Source organism: Nicotiana tomentosiformis, chromosome 4 (assembly GCF_000390325.3).
Source record: "Nicotiana tomentosiformis chromosome 4, ASM39032v3, whole genome shotgun sequence".
NCBI classification, from domain to species: domain Eukaryota; kingdom Viridiplantae; phylum Streptophyta; class Magnoliopsida; order Solanales; family Solanaceae; genus Nicotiana; species Nicotiana tomentosiformis.
Genome location: NC_090815.1, coordinates 23,502,533 through 23,518,251, shown reverse-complemented (window position 1 = coordinate 23,518,251; position 15,719 = coordinate 23,502,533). Strand labels below are relative to the sequence as shown.

The 15,719-nt window shown below is 34.6% G+C and overlaps 2 protein-coding genes across 2 annotated transcripts; one reads left to right on the top strand and one right to left on the bottom strand.

Annotated features, from left to right (window-relative positions):
- The first annotated feature begins 3,428 nt into the window (after positions 1–3,428).
- Positions 3,429–12,484, top strand: LOC104095746 (histidine kinase 4). The gene is made up of 11 exons (XM_009601938.3): positions 3,429–4,698; positions 5,267–5,500; positions 5,596–5,765; positions 6,668–6,886; positions 6,985–7,171; positions 7,269–7,320; positions 7,439–7,668; positions 7,874–7,972; positions 8,281–8,984; positions 9,823–10,311; positions 11,837–12,484. The coding sequence occupies exons 1-11, from the start codon at positions 4,366–4,368 to the stop codon at positions 12,093–12,095; spliced, it is 2,976 nt and encodes a 991-aa protein (XP_009600233.1). The 5' UTR covers positions 3,429–4,365; the 3' UTR covers positions 12,096–12,484.
- Positions 12,485–13,558: 1,074 nt separating this feature from the next.
- LOC104095747 (U-box domain-containing protein 21-like) lies at positions 13,559–15,132 on the bottom strand. The gene has a single exon (XM_009601939.4). The coding sequence runs from the start codon at positions 15,044–15,046 to the stop codon at positions 13,694–13,696; it is 1,353 nt and encodes a 450-aa protein (XP_009600234.1). The 5' UTR covers positions 15,047–15,132; the 3' UTR covers positions 13,559–13,693.
- Between the last annotated feature and the right edge of the window lie 587 nt (positions 15,133–15,719).

Sequence of the window (15,719 nt, the reverse complement as noted above, 5' to 3'; positions counted from 1 at the left end):
CCAGCTTTAATGATTGTACCAGCATATTCTGTAAAGCAAATACATTAGTATTTAATGCGATGAAATGATTATTTGATCGAATTGGTAATAATTTCTTGAAATGGAAATAGTTAAATAATGGAGTAGAAATCAATCTAGTCCTTGCAACGAGAGCCAACAAAAATTGGTCAAGAGTTTTATGATTGCCAATTTGAATATGTGCGATCAGATTGGTTTCTGAAAATTCAGATCTTGTGGTCACAATTATTTTGTTTGGTTTTGCCTGGAATTTAATTTATGAATTTATAAATAAAATATTACTATACTTGTACATTTTTTTGGGTCTACATTTAAACTAATGGAGGGCAAGGAGAAGATAGTACTTTTTTAATTTAAAAAGATTATTTTTTCTCCATCTCAATTATTGAGTGTGGTGCAATATGTTAAAGGCCCGTTATATTGTGAGACTCGGGGGTTTCGATGGATATTCGAAACCGACTAAATCGACCGAACCGTACCGCATCGAACTGATTTTAGTTTTTTTTTTTTAAAAAAGAAATCGTTGATGTTTATATAAATCTATAACCGAACCGATAATTAGGGTAAATTTTTTATTTTATAAAAATTAACCGAAAAAATACCGAACCGTACCGAATAAATTTTATATGTGAAAAATATATTTATATAGTATGTTTAAAAATAATAAAGTATTAAATTTTTCTTTGGGCCTTGAAATTATGAAAACTGTTACAAGCCAATAAGTAATTAAACACAAAATACGAATTCCTAAAACCTATTATTCTACTTCTACTTAAACTAAGTTATTTCAAGTATCTTCATTGGCAAGACACAAAATATTCCAGCAATTATGAGTAGCAAACTACAATGTATTGAATATGTTTTCTTTCATATAATTTAGATTTATCTTTTTGAATATTTAATTTTTTATAGACTTTATTCTTGAGTCCCAGCTTGGTTAATATCTTTCCACTCGTGTGATTTATATTTTCTTTGCCTTTGTTTGGTTTCTTTTACGTTGTTGTATAATAGTTGATGGATCTATACTCTAGCCATCTTTCATGTTTTTTAATTCATCACCATTTAAACAGTAAAAATGTCTAGAGAGTTTTGCTACGTCCTATAAAAGAACGTATGTTATTGCATTAGACTTCTACTAGTGAATTTTGCATGACATTTAAAAAAAATATCGAAAATTAACCGAACCGTACCGATATCGAAGAGAAACCGACATGAGACGGTTTCGAAAAATCTAATTTTGATTATACATAATAGAATAACCGAAAAATTGGTATGATATAAGTTTTATAAAATAACCGGCCGAACCGAACCATTGACATCCCCAGTGAGACTAAACAAATACGTTTTCTATTTTACACATACTCTCCCAAAAAAAAAAAACCCTTTACTAGAAATTTATTCGTGATAAATTATCCAAACGCCACCCAAAATGAGGAAATTTGCAATTCTTGATCTTTTAAGAATTATAAGAAACTTTTTCCTTGCTCCATATTTTCCATGGAATTATATTCTACATATTATATGAGATAGATAATGTTAAAATTTTGATATAAAAATAATAATAATAATAAATAAATAATAAAATATATATATATATATATATATATATACTAGTGTCAGTAACCAAACGACCCCTGCAAAGTAATAAATAAAGACTCTTTTTTACCCCCTCTACACAAGGAAAGATAAAACAAGGGCCAGAAGGCTACAAGTAAAATAGAAAGGAAAAAAAAAGGAAAGAACTGAAACAGAAATTATAAGGATTTGGTTTATTTTATAATGCAATTTAGGTCAAGAAAACTTGACATTGACGTGATTTAAACAGGAATAAGATCTGCTCCTTGTCGCCAGGTCATTTTCTCAAAGATTTCTGAAAGCGAATTCTACTTTCTTTTGTTTAATGTATGGTACTTATTACTTCTACATTTTTTCCTAAATCTTTTTTTCCAAAGGAATTGATAAGTAAATGAACTTGGTTATAATTTAATCCCCAAAGTTACATCAATAGATGATTAATCAAAATCATAAATAGACCAAATTGCACTTAACACACCAATGTGGGACTCTACCAGAATAGTAAAATAAAAAAGCCATTCTTTTAATCATCAATATCCAAACTAACTTATCCAGCTAATCTGAATTTGTCTAAAAATAAAATAAAATTAGTAAAAAGAGTGAAATGCTTTTTTTTCCCTCCATATATCCGTTTACCCCTACATTTTGTGAAAATAACTGAAAAACCATCACTCCACAAAAGTCCATAACCATGTGGAGATGCAAAAAGATTGTTCTTTTTTTAATTAATTAAAGAGGTATTGGATGGGACATATATATATATATATATATATATATATCTGCAAAAATCTTCAATTTTGATCAAGTGGGGGCTAAAAAAGCAAGGGAAACAACATACCTTTCAATATTTAAGGAAAATGAATGGCCGCAAGAGGAAGGGAAGTCTAAGAGGTCGTTTGATTTCAACGCAAGTTATGGTGGGATCACTTATATTAGAATTAGTTATATTGAGATTAATTATTCTGTTATTATTTTTATTGACTGTTTGGTATGTTGTATTAATTGTAAGATTGTCAATTTTACTGTTTTATCATGGGATAACTTATCTCTCGATTGCTATTCCACCCTCTAACAGGTAAAAATTATTCCGATACTACTTTTAATCATGGACTAACTTATCCCAAAATTAGTAACCAAATAATTAAGAATAATGCGGTAGTAAAGTTTTATCCTAGATTTTTTTTTTCTTATCCATCGTATCAAATAACCCCTAAGAGCTTAAGTGCAAGTATTTTCTAAATTTATTTGGGGTTGTAATTTTATATCATAATATTATATATATTTTTGTATTATCACACCATTCAAATAATAAAATATAACTATGTCTTACTAGGCTGATAACTTAAGATAAAAATTCAAGTTATTACCATGGTTGAGTTATGTCGATATTTTGATAACTTCCACTAACTGTTTATAAATCCACATGAAAAGAAGTTATTTTTAAAAACTAACTTTCTTGGAATATATGTGAATTTAGCACAGATAGAATATAGTGGAAAGTGGAAACTAGTCCAAATTATATCAAGTAACTTCAATAGTAGTTTAGATTTAGGCACATTTCTTTTGTTCCATTTATGTGACAATTGTTTTTGGTATATTTAAAAAATATTACACCTTTCTATAATTAAAATAAGTTATAGTAATTTTTTCTTTTATTCTTAATGATATATATTTTTTTGATGAATATTTTTAGTGACATATTTTATAATTATAAAAATCTTTAAATAATATACCAAAAAGTTCAAAAATCTTAGACACTTTTTTTCTTCTTGAATTTGTCTACATAAAATTAACTAAGTTATTGTTGTTATATCAGTTACTTTTAAATCCATTCACTTGCTGTAATATTTCAGTTGTCTGTTTTAATATTGAAAAAAAGGTCTTCTATACTCTTCTCTTTCTTTTTCTTGGTTAATTTTGTTTGTTTGTTTGTTTGTTTGTTTGTTTGTGCTTAGCTGGTCTGCTAGCCTACTGCTAGCTCTTGTTTCTTTGAGTTCAGTTGGACTGTAATATTTTACTACTATATTTTATGTTTTAATAATTAACAGAACAGCAAAACAGTGAGAACATGCTCTTCATTTGTCTAGATTCTTCAACTTAACACCACGCTTGCAGTGAACCAAGATAAGAAGAAAAAAAAAGGCACATGATTAGATTAGAGTGCTATTATCATTTTTTATTCCATATATCCAAACCCCCATTGAAGTAAAAAAAGAAAAAAGACAGACATAGTTTTGTGTTGAGTTCTTGGAATTTGGGATTTTTGTTCATCTTTTTAGGACTGCAGTCAAGCCATGCTTTGTTCTTTGCATGAGGTGGGAATTATTAGTATAGAAAGAATGAGAAATGGGAAAAAATATTGAATCTTTTTCTTGGGTTTCTCTTCTTTCCATTCTTATGAAAGTGTATGTGTGAGGAGAGAGAAAGAGGAGTGCGGGGGGTGAGGTGGGGTTGGGGTGTTGGTAGGGGTGGGGGGAAATGATTTGTTTGTTCATTTTTCTTGGTGGGTTTTTTGCCTTTTTACAGTATCTGATAATTTGATCACACAAATCAATGATCTTTAACACATTTGTTAGGAAAAAAATTGCTTTTTTCCTATGATTCAAAAAGTTAGAGCTCCTAAAAACTGCTTGTCCTTTTGCAGAAAGCAATGATTTTTAGCTCATTTCTTTAAATGGGGTTGTTCTCTTGTATCTTTTCTGGTTTCTAACTGATAGATAAATTTGGTAAAGTTTTGAAAGTACAAGAGGATTTTTTGTAGTGTTTGTGGTAATGGGTGAGAAAACGCAAAGCCACCATATGGTAGCTGTGAAGGTGAATGAGCAATTTAACTCAAAGAGAAAGCACAGATTTGTGCCTTCTCAGTGTTTGCTTCCAAAACTTTTTGCTTTTTGGATTATTTGTTGTATGGTTTTTAGCATTGTTGTATACTTTTCTATGGATGCTAATCAGAAGGAGAAAAGAAAAGAAGGGCTAGTGAGTATGTGTGATCAAAGGGCAAGAATGTTACAAGATCAATTCAGTGTTAGTGTAAACCATGTTCATGCCCTTGCTATTCTTGTCTCAACTTTCCATTATGAGAAGAATCCATCTGCAATTGATCAGGTTTGTGTTCCTCAATATTCTTAATTTCTCATTCTTGGAGTGAAAAAAGTTCTGAAATTGGTTAATTTGATGAGTATAATCTCTTTTAGTCTTGGTGTATTGCTTTCATATGAATATTTTTTGGTTAAACTCAAGCTTTCCGGATTTAATACTGTCGTTCTTAGATTGCTTGTATTATGGTTGTTTTCTTACTATCTTCCGCTTTGGTTTTCTAGTACCTTGTCATTGTTACTGCTTGCCGCTATTGCTATTGCTCCCTTCCTTCTATTTTTCTGGTTCATGCATTGTTGATATAATTTTTTTGGCCTTTGTTGATATTTGCTTATTTCTATTCTTCCTCTCGAGCCGAGGGTCCCTCGGAAACAACCTACCTGGTTTGCGTACAAAATATCCTCCCAGACCCACATACTTGTGGGATTTCACTGGGTCTATTGTTGTTGTTGCCAATCTTTTAACAATGACAAGAACAAGTACCCCTTAATCCTAAACTAATTAGTGTAAGATATATGAATTCTTTATATTTATTTTGCTCTATTTTATATTCTGATTCTCTCTACTAAACATGTAGAAAACCTTTGCTGAGTACACTGCTAGAACAGCATTTGAGAGGCCATTATTAAGTGGGGTGGCATATGCAGAGAGAGTTTTAAATTCAGAGAGGGAAGAATTTGAGAGACAACATGGATGGACTATTAAAACAATGGAAAGAGAGGCTTCACCTATCAGAGATGAGTATTCTCCAGTTATATTTTCTCAAGAAACTGTTTCCTACATAGAATCACTTGACATGATGTCAGGAGAGGTAATTGAATTAGTTTCAAAACTTATGGAATTTTAGCTTTTTATTGGTTCTTCTGGCTTATATTATTGGACTTGTTCTTTTGTTGGTTTATTCAGGAGGACCGTGAAAATATCATGAGAGCTAGGGCCAGTGGGAAGGCAGTTCTTACGAGTCCCTTCCGGCTTTTGGGTTCTCATCACCTTGGTGTTGTTTTGACATTCCCTGTTTACAAATCCAAGCTTCCGCAAAACCCGACTGAGCATGAACGGGTTGAAGCCACTGCAGGGTAAGCTTGTGCCAATGACGTTTTCCGTTTGGATGTGTTCTCGCGCTCGGTAGTCTCAAAATATTTGCTTGTCATCTTTTTGCTTTAAAAACTTTCCGTGGTCAAATATGGCGCCTAATTCCAGGTATCATTTTTAGTCTTAAACTTAAGCGTTTTTTGTTTCTTCTGCTTCTCGCTCCCACAAACTGGTTAATGGAAATATATGTAGCTTTGTTTAAATTCTTAAGGATCTATAGGCGAAGGCCTATTCGTCGTGCTAGCCACATAAAAGGAACTATTCGTTTTATTCCTTGGGGGTATATGTGGAGCATACTGTGGAAGTGTACGAAGTTGGTATTGGGGCTTGAATGTGTCAAAGTTGGAAAAGAAAGCAAGGAAGAAGCTCCATGTGCCCTTCGTGGCAGGCTCGTGTCGCAAGAAGGCCTAGCATGGGCACCAGCTGGCTTCGTGTCGCGAGGGCCCTTGTTCTGGATAAAGAATTCCCCAGTCCCTTTGCAGAAAACTCTCTATATCGCGAGCCCCAGAGCGAGGAAGGGTCTTGGCCTGGCCAACCCTTCTCGCGATGTTCTCACGATGGCCAAGCGTCGCGAGGGCCACTGGGTTTGGTCCATCGTGAGGGCCACTGGATCTGGTCTAATAAGAGGAGCTCGCTTCTTCTCAAGTGGATCTTTCTGTGCCTATATTATCTACTTATTCTCATTTTATATTAATCTTCACAATCAAGGGAGGAGCTAATTTTTGTTGAATAGATTGTTGATTAAGATAAAGGCTTATTAGTTATATCTAATGTTTTAGCACATCTCATGATAATGAATACTTGTTACCCGACTCCTGCTTGTCTTCTAAATTTTTGTTTTGCACGTCTCTGAAATTGAAGCTATCATATGCTTAACTGAAAGCAGGTATCTTGGTGGAGCCTTTGATGTTGAGTCTCTCGTTGAGTGTCTACTTGGGCAACTTGCTGCAAATCACCCGATTATTGTAAATGTCTATGATGTTACAAACTCTTCTGATCCTTTAATCATGTACGGACACCAGAACCCAAATGGTGATCCCACACTAAAGCATGTTAGCAAGCTTGATTTCGGTGATCCGTTTCGTAAGCATGAGATGATTTGTAGGTAAGTGCTAATCCTTCCTTGACTTGGTAGCAATTGCGCCATGTAAGAAAACTTAAACTTTGACGACGTGGATCCTTAATATGTTTGTGCATTTGCAGGTATCTTCATGAGGCTCCTATATCTCGGGGAGCAGTGACCACTGCAGTATTTATTTTTATCATCTTCCTCTTAATTGGCTACACGGGTTACAAATCCGCAAGCCACATTAATAAAGTAGAGGATGATTTCCATAAAATGCAGGAACTAAAGGTTCAAGCTGAAGCAGCTGATGTTGCCAAATCCCAGGTTCTTTTAATATATTTTCCATGTTTTGAGATTCTTTATTACGTTTCGTTGATCTTTGGGAGGTTGACATGCATTTTTTTTTGGTTGCAAAACGCAGTTCTTGGCTACTGTGTCACATGAAATAAGAACTCCAATGAATGGGATCCTAGGTATGGTATGGTGCTATTTCTAATACTGATATGCAAAATTATCTCAAGATTCTCAACAGCAATTTAATTAATTACACTACCTACCTCTTAAACTCCATCTGTTTCATTGTGACTTTAGGAATGCTTGCTCTGCTCCTAGATACAAATCTGAATTCAACTCAAAGAGATTATGCTCAAACTGCTCAGGCTTGTGGAAAATCACTGATAACATTGATAAATGAAGTGCTTGATCGGGCCAAAATTGAAGCTGGCAAGTTGGAACTTGAGGCAGTTCCATTTGACCTTCGCTCTATACTAGATGATGTTCTATCTTTATTCTCTGATGAGTCCAGGCGCAAAGGTGTTGAGGTATGTACTTGAAGATTTAAAATATCCTTTCTTCTCATAAACGAAGTAATTTATTGCTGTTGTCCATTAATTTATGCATATAAATATTCATGTACTAATTTCTTGCTCTTGTTCTGTTTTCTCTGCTTCCACAACCTGTTGCCTCTGGATTTCAATTGCCCACGGTGCTTCTTCCTTACACTGCACGATTTCTTTGGAACTGAAGTTGGCCGTCTTTGTTTCTGATAAAGTGCCTGAAACGGTTGTGGGGGATCCAGGAAGATTCAGACAAGTGATAACAAATCTGGTCGGCAATTCGGTCAAAGTAAGTAAAACAGCCAATCTTCTCTCATCCGTGGATCATAAGCACTAGTGCCTCCTTGAACTTTCTCAGAAGCTGGGAAGTAGAAAGAAAGGAAGGGAAAATAGAAACGAGGCAAAATAGAGAAATGGAGAAATAAATTAAAATATTTGCCTTTAATTGGTGGAATGAGAAAGTGATAAGAAAAATAAGATTTACCTTCTTTGTACAGAAAAGAAGTAGGCTGAAGAGAGATAGATATTCTTCTTTTTTATGAGCAATTTGTGTTTACTTCAATTGTTATGATAACCGATATTTTTTTTCTTTGACAGTTCACTGAACAAGGGCATATATTTGTTCAAGTTCATCTGGCCGAACAAACAAAAGATGGTGCGAAAAAGGATACCTGCTTGGATGGAGTATCTGAAAATGTAATTTCTTCTAGTGGTTATCATTATGAAACCTTAAGTGGTTACGGAGTTGCTGACTGCCAGAATACTTGGGACACCTACAAGCATATAGTTGCTAGCAATGGTTCGCATTATGAATCTGCAAGTAAGGTGGCGAATGATGATCACTCTCAGAGTGTCACTCTAATGTTTTGTGTTGAGGATACGGGGATTGGGATCCCTGTAAAAGCACAAGATCAAGTTTTCACGCCATTTATGCAGGCAGACAGTTCAACCTCTAGAAACTATGGAGGAACGGGTATTGGACTAAGCATTAGCAAGTGTCTCGTCGAGCTGATGGGTGGTCAAATAAGTTTCATTAGCCGTCCCCAGATTGGAAGCACATTTTCTTTCACTGTTAACTTCCTAAAATGCGAGAAATATTCTGTTGGTGATCTGAAAAAACCTCATTATGATGATTTGCCTACTTCGTTTAAAGGACTGAATGCTATTATCGTTGATGGAAAACCTGTAAGAGCTGCTGTAACAGGATACCATCTGAAGAGACTTGGTATTCGGGCAGAAGTTGTCAGTAGCATCAAGAAAGCAGCAGCCGCTCTTGGGAGAAATGGTTCTGTTGTTTCCTAGTAAGTTTTTCTATCCTTTGGCGAACTTATTTTTACTTTATATACTCTGTAAGTGATTCAGAACTGCAAGCATCTATTGCTAAAATTAACCGTACTTCGAGGCCATCAAGGACATATTACTATTATTGTTGATATTTTAGATTAAAAGCACTTTTTAAAAGCTTGGCCAAACATTAATTGCTGCTCAAAAGTGCTTTTCAAATTGATTAGACAAATACAAACTGCTTCTCACCAAAAATAATTTTTCTGGAAAATACTTTTGAGAAAAGCACCTTTTTCAAAATAATCTGAGTTTAGAAGCTTGGCCAAACAGGCTATGAGTCTAAGCTAATGTGTTTGACCATTCTAGGCTCCCTATGGTCTTGTTTAGTGAGAATGGAATTTTATTTTTACTGGGCGATTCTATTGATGGATAAGAAAAGGGGAAAAAAGAGGTCCAAATTCCAAAGAATTAATAACAAAAGACATTTGCTTCAGGATCGATAAATACTGGGGTTTGATCTAAGTTTTCAGAAATATATTTACTAGTATTTTTTCATTGTAATTATGCATATTTCCCCTGCCAACTATTATCACCTAAAATATGTTGTTGCATAAGGCAACATAGAGGAAGATATTTAGATGTAGAAATATATCCAAGTCTGTCATTTCTCAAATGATGATCTTTGCAAGTCCACTAGATGTTTAAATTTATTGGAGAATAGCCTATACAAAGATGAAGCTATTCCCTAAAAAAGACCCGAAAAACAACGAACTGGAATAGTCCAGAATTATTACATGTGGTTTGTGATTTTGACTGAATGCATTAATTTAAATGAACATTTGTATCTTGCCCCAGTGACAGGAAGCTGGACATGATTCTGGTCGAGAAGGACTTGTGGATATCTGAAGATGTTGACTTAAATTCACATTTGCCATGCATCAAACCAAATGGACATGTGTACAAGTCACCAAAGATGATCCTTCTGGCAACTAATATCACCAACATTGAAGATGAAAAGGCTAAAGCAGTAGGTTTTGTGGTGATAGTGAAACCTCTTAGAGCAAGTATGATGGCTGCATGCCTTAAGCAGCTAATTGGAATGGGCAACAAGAGCCAGGGAAAAGATATGTGCAATAGATCTTCCCTTCGTGGCCTATTGTGTGGTAAGAAAATTTTGGTGGTAGATGATAATAGAGTAAATCGCAGGGTTGCTGCTGGTGCGCTCAAAAAATTTGGGGCTGACGTAGAGTGTGCTGAGAGTGGGAAAGCTGCTCTTTCATTGCTTCAGTTACCACACAGTTTTGACGCCTGCTTTATGGATATTCAGATGCCAGAAATGGATGGGTATGTACTGCACTTTTCATTGTCCTTATCTAGTGATGTTCTTCATAGTGGTTCCATTTATGAGTTTGCGATAAGCAAATTTGAATTATGCCATCTTTGTGTTGTAGCATCAGTATAATTGTGTATTGTTTGGCAGTAGAAAATTCAAAATGGGCATTGTCAATAACAGTCCACAAACTCTGTTCTGAATTGAAACCTGCTTTTGATTGCTGAAAAGATTTTGATATGTTAGTTGTCCGCAGTCTACCCATCCTTGTACCTAGGTCCTAGCTTTTACACGCTAAGCATAGCAATGTAAGTCCAACACTGATATACTTTAATCAATGAGCCTGATATAGGATGATTGCTGATAGACTCAAAACCTTTTGAATTTCAAAAGGAAATAACACAGCTTTACAAATCATATGCTATCTTGGTCAGTGAATTTGCATTTTTGCAAATGCAAATTCAGTTTTAGCTCTTTGCTAATGTACAATATATACTGACCTTGGTACGTGAATTTGCAACATTGTAAATGTTCACAGTAGTCAGAAGTATTCGGCTTTCAGAATGATGTGAAAGAGCTTCTTAAGAAAAAAAGCTTTTGGATTCCAAAAGTAAATGATTCAGCTTTATAAGTCATCACATACCGTTGCCAAGAATTCAATTTCGGATGGAAAGCACTAAATTTATGATAGTGGCACCCCCCCCCCCCCCCCCAAACAAAAGATATGATGAGATATACAGTAGAATGGAACTCAATGTTCTTTTCTAACTAATACTTTCTGGAATTTAAATCCCAACAAGACTGTCAAGACTTGTATCATCTCACCGTGATCCACGAAAAATTCAGTTTGGTTTTCTTATTATTTTGCACTTCGAGCCTCACTAAAACATCTCCCCTAAACTGACAAAAGAGAAGCTCTTGTATACTCAGTAATGCATTAAGGAAAACAGTTGGCCTATTATTTTGTGTTGCTTGCCTCCTCGAGAGATTGAGCTTAATAATCTTGAGGGAGACAAATGTTTGATTGAGTCAAAGTAGGTTAGTCAAGGGCTTAAATTCAAAATCAGCATGTTACCTGTTTACCATTCCTCAGATGGTTGTGAGCTCCAAAATTTAGGAATACCATCACAAATATACTCTCGGTCTTTGCCTGTGAACCTTCACGGCGTAGTATGTTTTAACCAGAAATTTGGTGCTCTGTCTGTCACAGCTGTACATACTTCTTAGAAATTGTTGCTAGTGGTTGGCTCATGTTAGACCTACTTGCCAAGACAGTAATGTTTATTGGATTTCACTGGAATAAGCAATGCTATTCACTCGTTTATTATACCTCTTTGTTCAAAACTGTAATTTTGGGTGTTGAGATTCAGTGGAATTCGAACTTCATTTCCAGTAGGAAAACAGGTTTTACTAAATGCAAAGATTCTCTTTAGGTCAATGTGCTTTTGTGCCAAGGGAAAAAGAGGAGTAACTGAACACTGATCATTCCAAGAAATAAAAGAACAAAGGTCTAAGTATATAATTCTTTTGAAATTGCAGGTTTGAGGCTACACGTCGAATTCGGGATCTAGAGGGAGTCGCTAATGAACAACTAAATGGAGGACTGAACTGTGATGGAGCTACAAAAATGCGCAGGTGGCACATGCCAATATTGGCCATGACCGCCGATGTAATTCATGCCACGTTAGAGAAATGCCTCAAGTGTGGGATGGATGGTTACGTCTCAAAACCATTCGAGGAAGAGAATCTTTATCAAGCTGTATCCAAGTTCTTTGAATCCAAACCTAACTCGGACTAGTAGCTAAATTCCGATTCTACCAATTCCAGCATCTCTCGGCTGAAATGAACCACCAGCAAATTTTCAGCATTCTGCTGGTGCATTCTTGTTGACTTCTTATATACGGATGCAGGGGGGGCTTACCACAGCTCCTGAAGGTCCTTATTAGCCCGATCACACGTTTAGCAAGTGACTAGCTTCTAACCTATATTAGATCTTGACATGATTAGCTTCTTAAGTATATGTTTTTGTATATTGCAATAGATCTTCCATCCTCTCCTTGTATGTACATTTAGAAGGGAAGGATAGGTCAAAGTTGTATAATCTTGATAACTTTCTATGGTTTCCTTTTGACATTTTCCGACCGAGAAGCACCAATTCATCAATTTATATAACTATTTTCACTTGAAGCCTTGGTATTTTCCATCTACACTTTAGCTTACAGCTTTTGTAGCTTTAAGTGCATGTGCATGCTGCACCAAAACACAGGGTTTTCCTACAGTTTTTGTTCATCTGTGTTCACTTCTGATATTTCTGTCAGTAATTACATATACCAAAAAAAATTTACCATTTTATTGTACATTCATCAGGAGTCGGGACATAGAAAATAGGCTCAATTGCTACTAGCTGGGAGCAGTGATGGAGCCAAAAAAGTACACACGAAGAGGCGAAGGGACTCAACTTCTACTATATATACATAAAAATTATTTTAATCTTATATATACAATATATTTTTTCCGGTGAAACGGGTTCGGCTGAAGCCCCCTTCCGCCTTCTTATCTCCTTCCGCCTTCTTATCTCCACCCTTGGTTAGGAGAAGCTAATAAATATAATTGTCGTTCCACCGGGTTCAAATGAGTCCAATCTTTTTACATGGAGCATATATATGTGAAAATTATAAAATTTTAACAAATATAAGTTCTAAACCAATTGTCGCAAATGTGCAATGGATTTAGCAGTGAGAATGTAAATATTGAATATATTTGCCAAATTCAAATCCGGAATATGCCTCAATATATACGTAAAAGAATTACAAAATTTTAACAAATATACCTTTCGGAACCAATAGTAGCAAATGTGCAATAGATTTAGTGGTGAGAACGTAAATATTGAACTTTATCAAATTCAAATTCAGAATCTACCTCAGGAACAAATTTCCGGATAAAGAGTGATGAGAAATTTGTTGGGTGTGATTGAACAATATTCCACGCGGAAAGTAGAAAGGAAAGGATTCTAATCGTAGGGTGTTGAATATTTTTAATAGTTTGAGACATTTTGGATTTGACCCAAAACGGACAATATCACACCATGTTAAGAATATCTTTGGACCGTTTTAGCCCAACATTTGATTTATTCCAATTTTTAATACTTGTACAACTTTGTTTTTTTCTGTGGTTGAGATTATAACCAAAATAAAAAAGAGAACAGGTCAGGCTTTCATATTTATAAGTCTTAGTTGGTTAGAAAATAATTAAAGTAGACCCTTTCTTACAACTTTAAAATAAATATTTATTCATTCATAACGTAAAATGAATACAAAGAATAGTCAGAACTTTTTTTTACCTTTTTACACTAACAAATGAAAATTTGTGTATACACATGGACATAACCAAGGTAATTCAAAATGGCCTTTTTAGGTTGTTCAAGTCCAAAGAATCAATACACTCTATCCTACCTCTATGCAAATTCAACAATTTCAACAACTCACTTGCCTTCTCCTTAGTTCTTTCACTACAACCAACTTGTATTAGCAGCAATAATTTCTGAAAAGCACCAACTTGAAGTGCTTCAATTAGCACAATATTACCTCCAATATTTTCCCTTTTCTCATTCTTCCCAATTAGCTTCCATAAAATTGAAACTGAAAATTCAGTTGCCAAATCTGAAACTCTCAATAATTTCTTGATCAAAATAGGAATGGTTAAAGCATAACCATAAGCCCTTCTTTTTCCTTCTTCTGAGCTGCAAATTCCAACCAAAATACCTAATACTTTTTCACATATGCTTTTTTCACAATCCACAAGTGTCTCTACAAGCAATTCCACTAACCCCAAATCAGCAAATTTTGCTTTAGCCTTCTCGTTTATTGAATGTGAAGAATTAACCATATGGTAAATAGTTAATAAAGAAGCTTTTGTAGTAGTAGGGCAAATTGGCTCTTTCACTAGCTTTACTAAAGCTTCCAAAACTCCATCATTTTTTAATAACTCTTCTACTCTCCATTTTTCATCTATTCTCATAATTTCTTTTAGCAACAAAACCGAATTTCTCCTGCTTGATAGGCTCCCACATTTCAAGAACCAAACCAAGCAATTTAACGATGATTTCGATCCCAGAATTGACTTTGATTCACCATCTAGTGGCAATAAAATTGTCAATGCTGATAAAATTTCATCCATTGTTTCAACATCATGGACCGATAATTTCTCCGAAAAACCAAGAAGTGTAGATGATAAGATCTTTCCAGCTCCATTGGTGACAAAACAACGTCTATTCCTCGCGCTTTCCTTTATCATTATCTTCACTTTCAAGACCAATTCTCGACAAGAGTACTTTGAGTCATGCTGTTCGAACGAGCAGCATGACTCAATCTCCCTAAGAATCTCCGTTGCCTCTGATGAGGTAACGGGGATTCTTGGAGTTGGGATTCTCTCAACTCCATGATCTTTATTCTCAACACACCATTGTTGGATCATTTTCCTCATGGTGTGATTGGGAATTGGCTCAAGATATTTCAATACTTGTTTGGTGATTGGACATGTTTGATTTCCACCCTCAATCCATGTCTCTATACTCTCTCTATCGTATGTTATCCCTGTGGATAAAGTCACAGGATCCTTCATTAAGTCTAAAGAAATTGGACACTTGAAATGGCTGGGAATCATTAGCAACTCCATAGTTTTTTCCTCTATTAATTCTTTCTTTGAGTTGCTCCTCTTTGCTGCTCTTCTCTTTCTCCATGTTGACATCATTGTTTTTGCTACAACGTCAAAAAAAAAATCTTTGAGAACAATGAGTTGTGCTTTGTGATTTAATTTTCTTGTATGGGAGTTTGGTAGGTAAAGTTTGTGTAGGATTTAATGTGTATATATAAGTGCATGTATGCGTGTGAGATGTCACGCGGTTGAACTTTCTGCATTTAATATAATTAAAGAAGTAGTAATATAAAAGATTCTAATAACAAAATATTCAAGAACGTGTGAGGGAGAGAAGCTGGGAACAGCGAGATTGAATATTGACTAAGAAAATGGAAGTGTTGAATAGGGTATGGGGCAAAGAAGGGATGCTTAGAACATTTGGTTAGACTAGAAATGTCAAGTATAAGAATGAAATATTGAAGAAAAAAATCGAAAGAATCAAAAGGTTGGTTTAAATTTGACTGGAGAAAAGAGAGAGGGCCTACAACAAAAGACTGGTTGGTGTACTAACCTGACTCATTTGAAGAGAAAATGAATATATAATGGCAATTATTTTTATTAATTTTGGTAAAATGATCTTTTATGATTGCTTACAATTTGAACAAAACAGAAAAGAATATTTTTAAATTGTATGATTTTAATCATGTCATAATATTTACGTGATTATAAAAGAAGTCATTAAGAATAAAATTAAAATTTTAAAATTGAATTGTTATTAAATATAAAA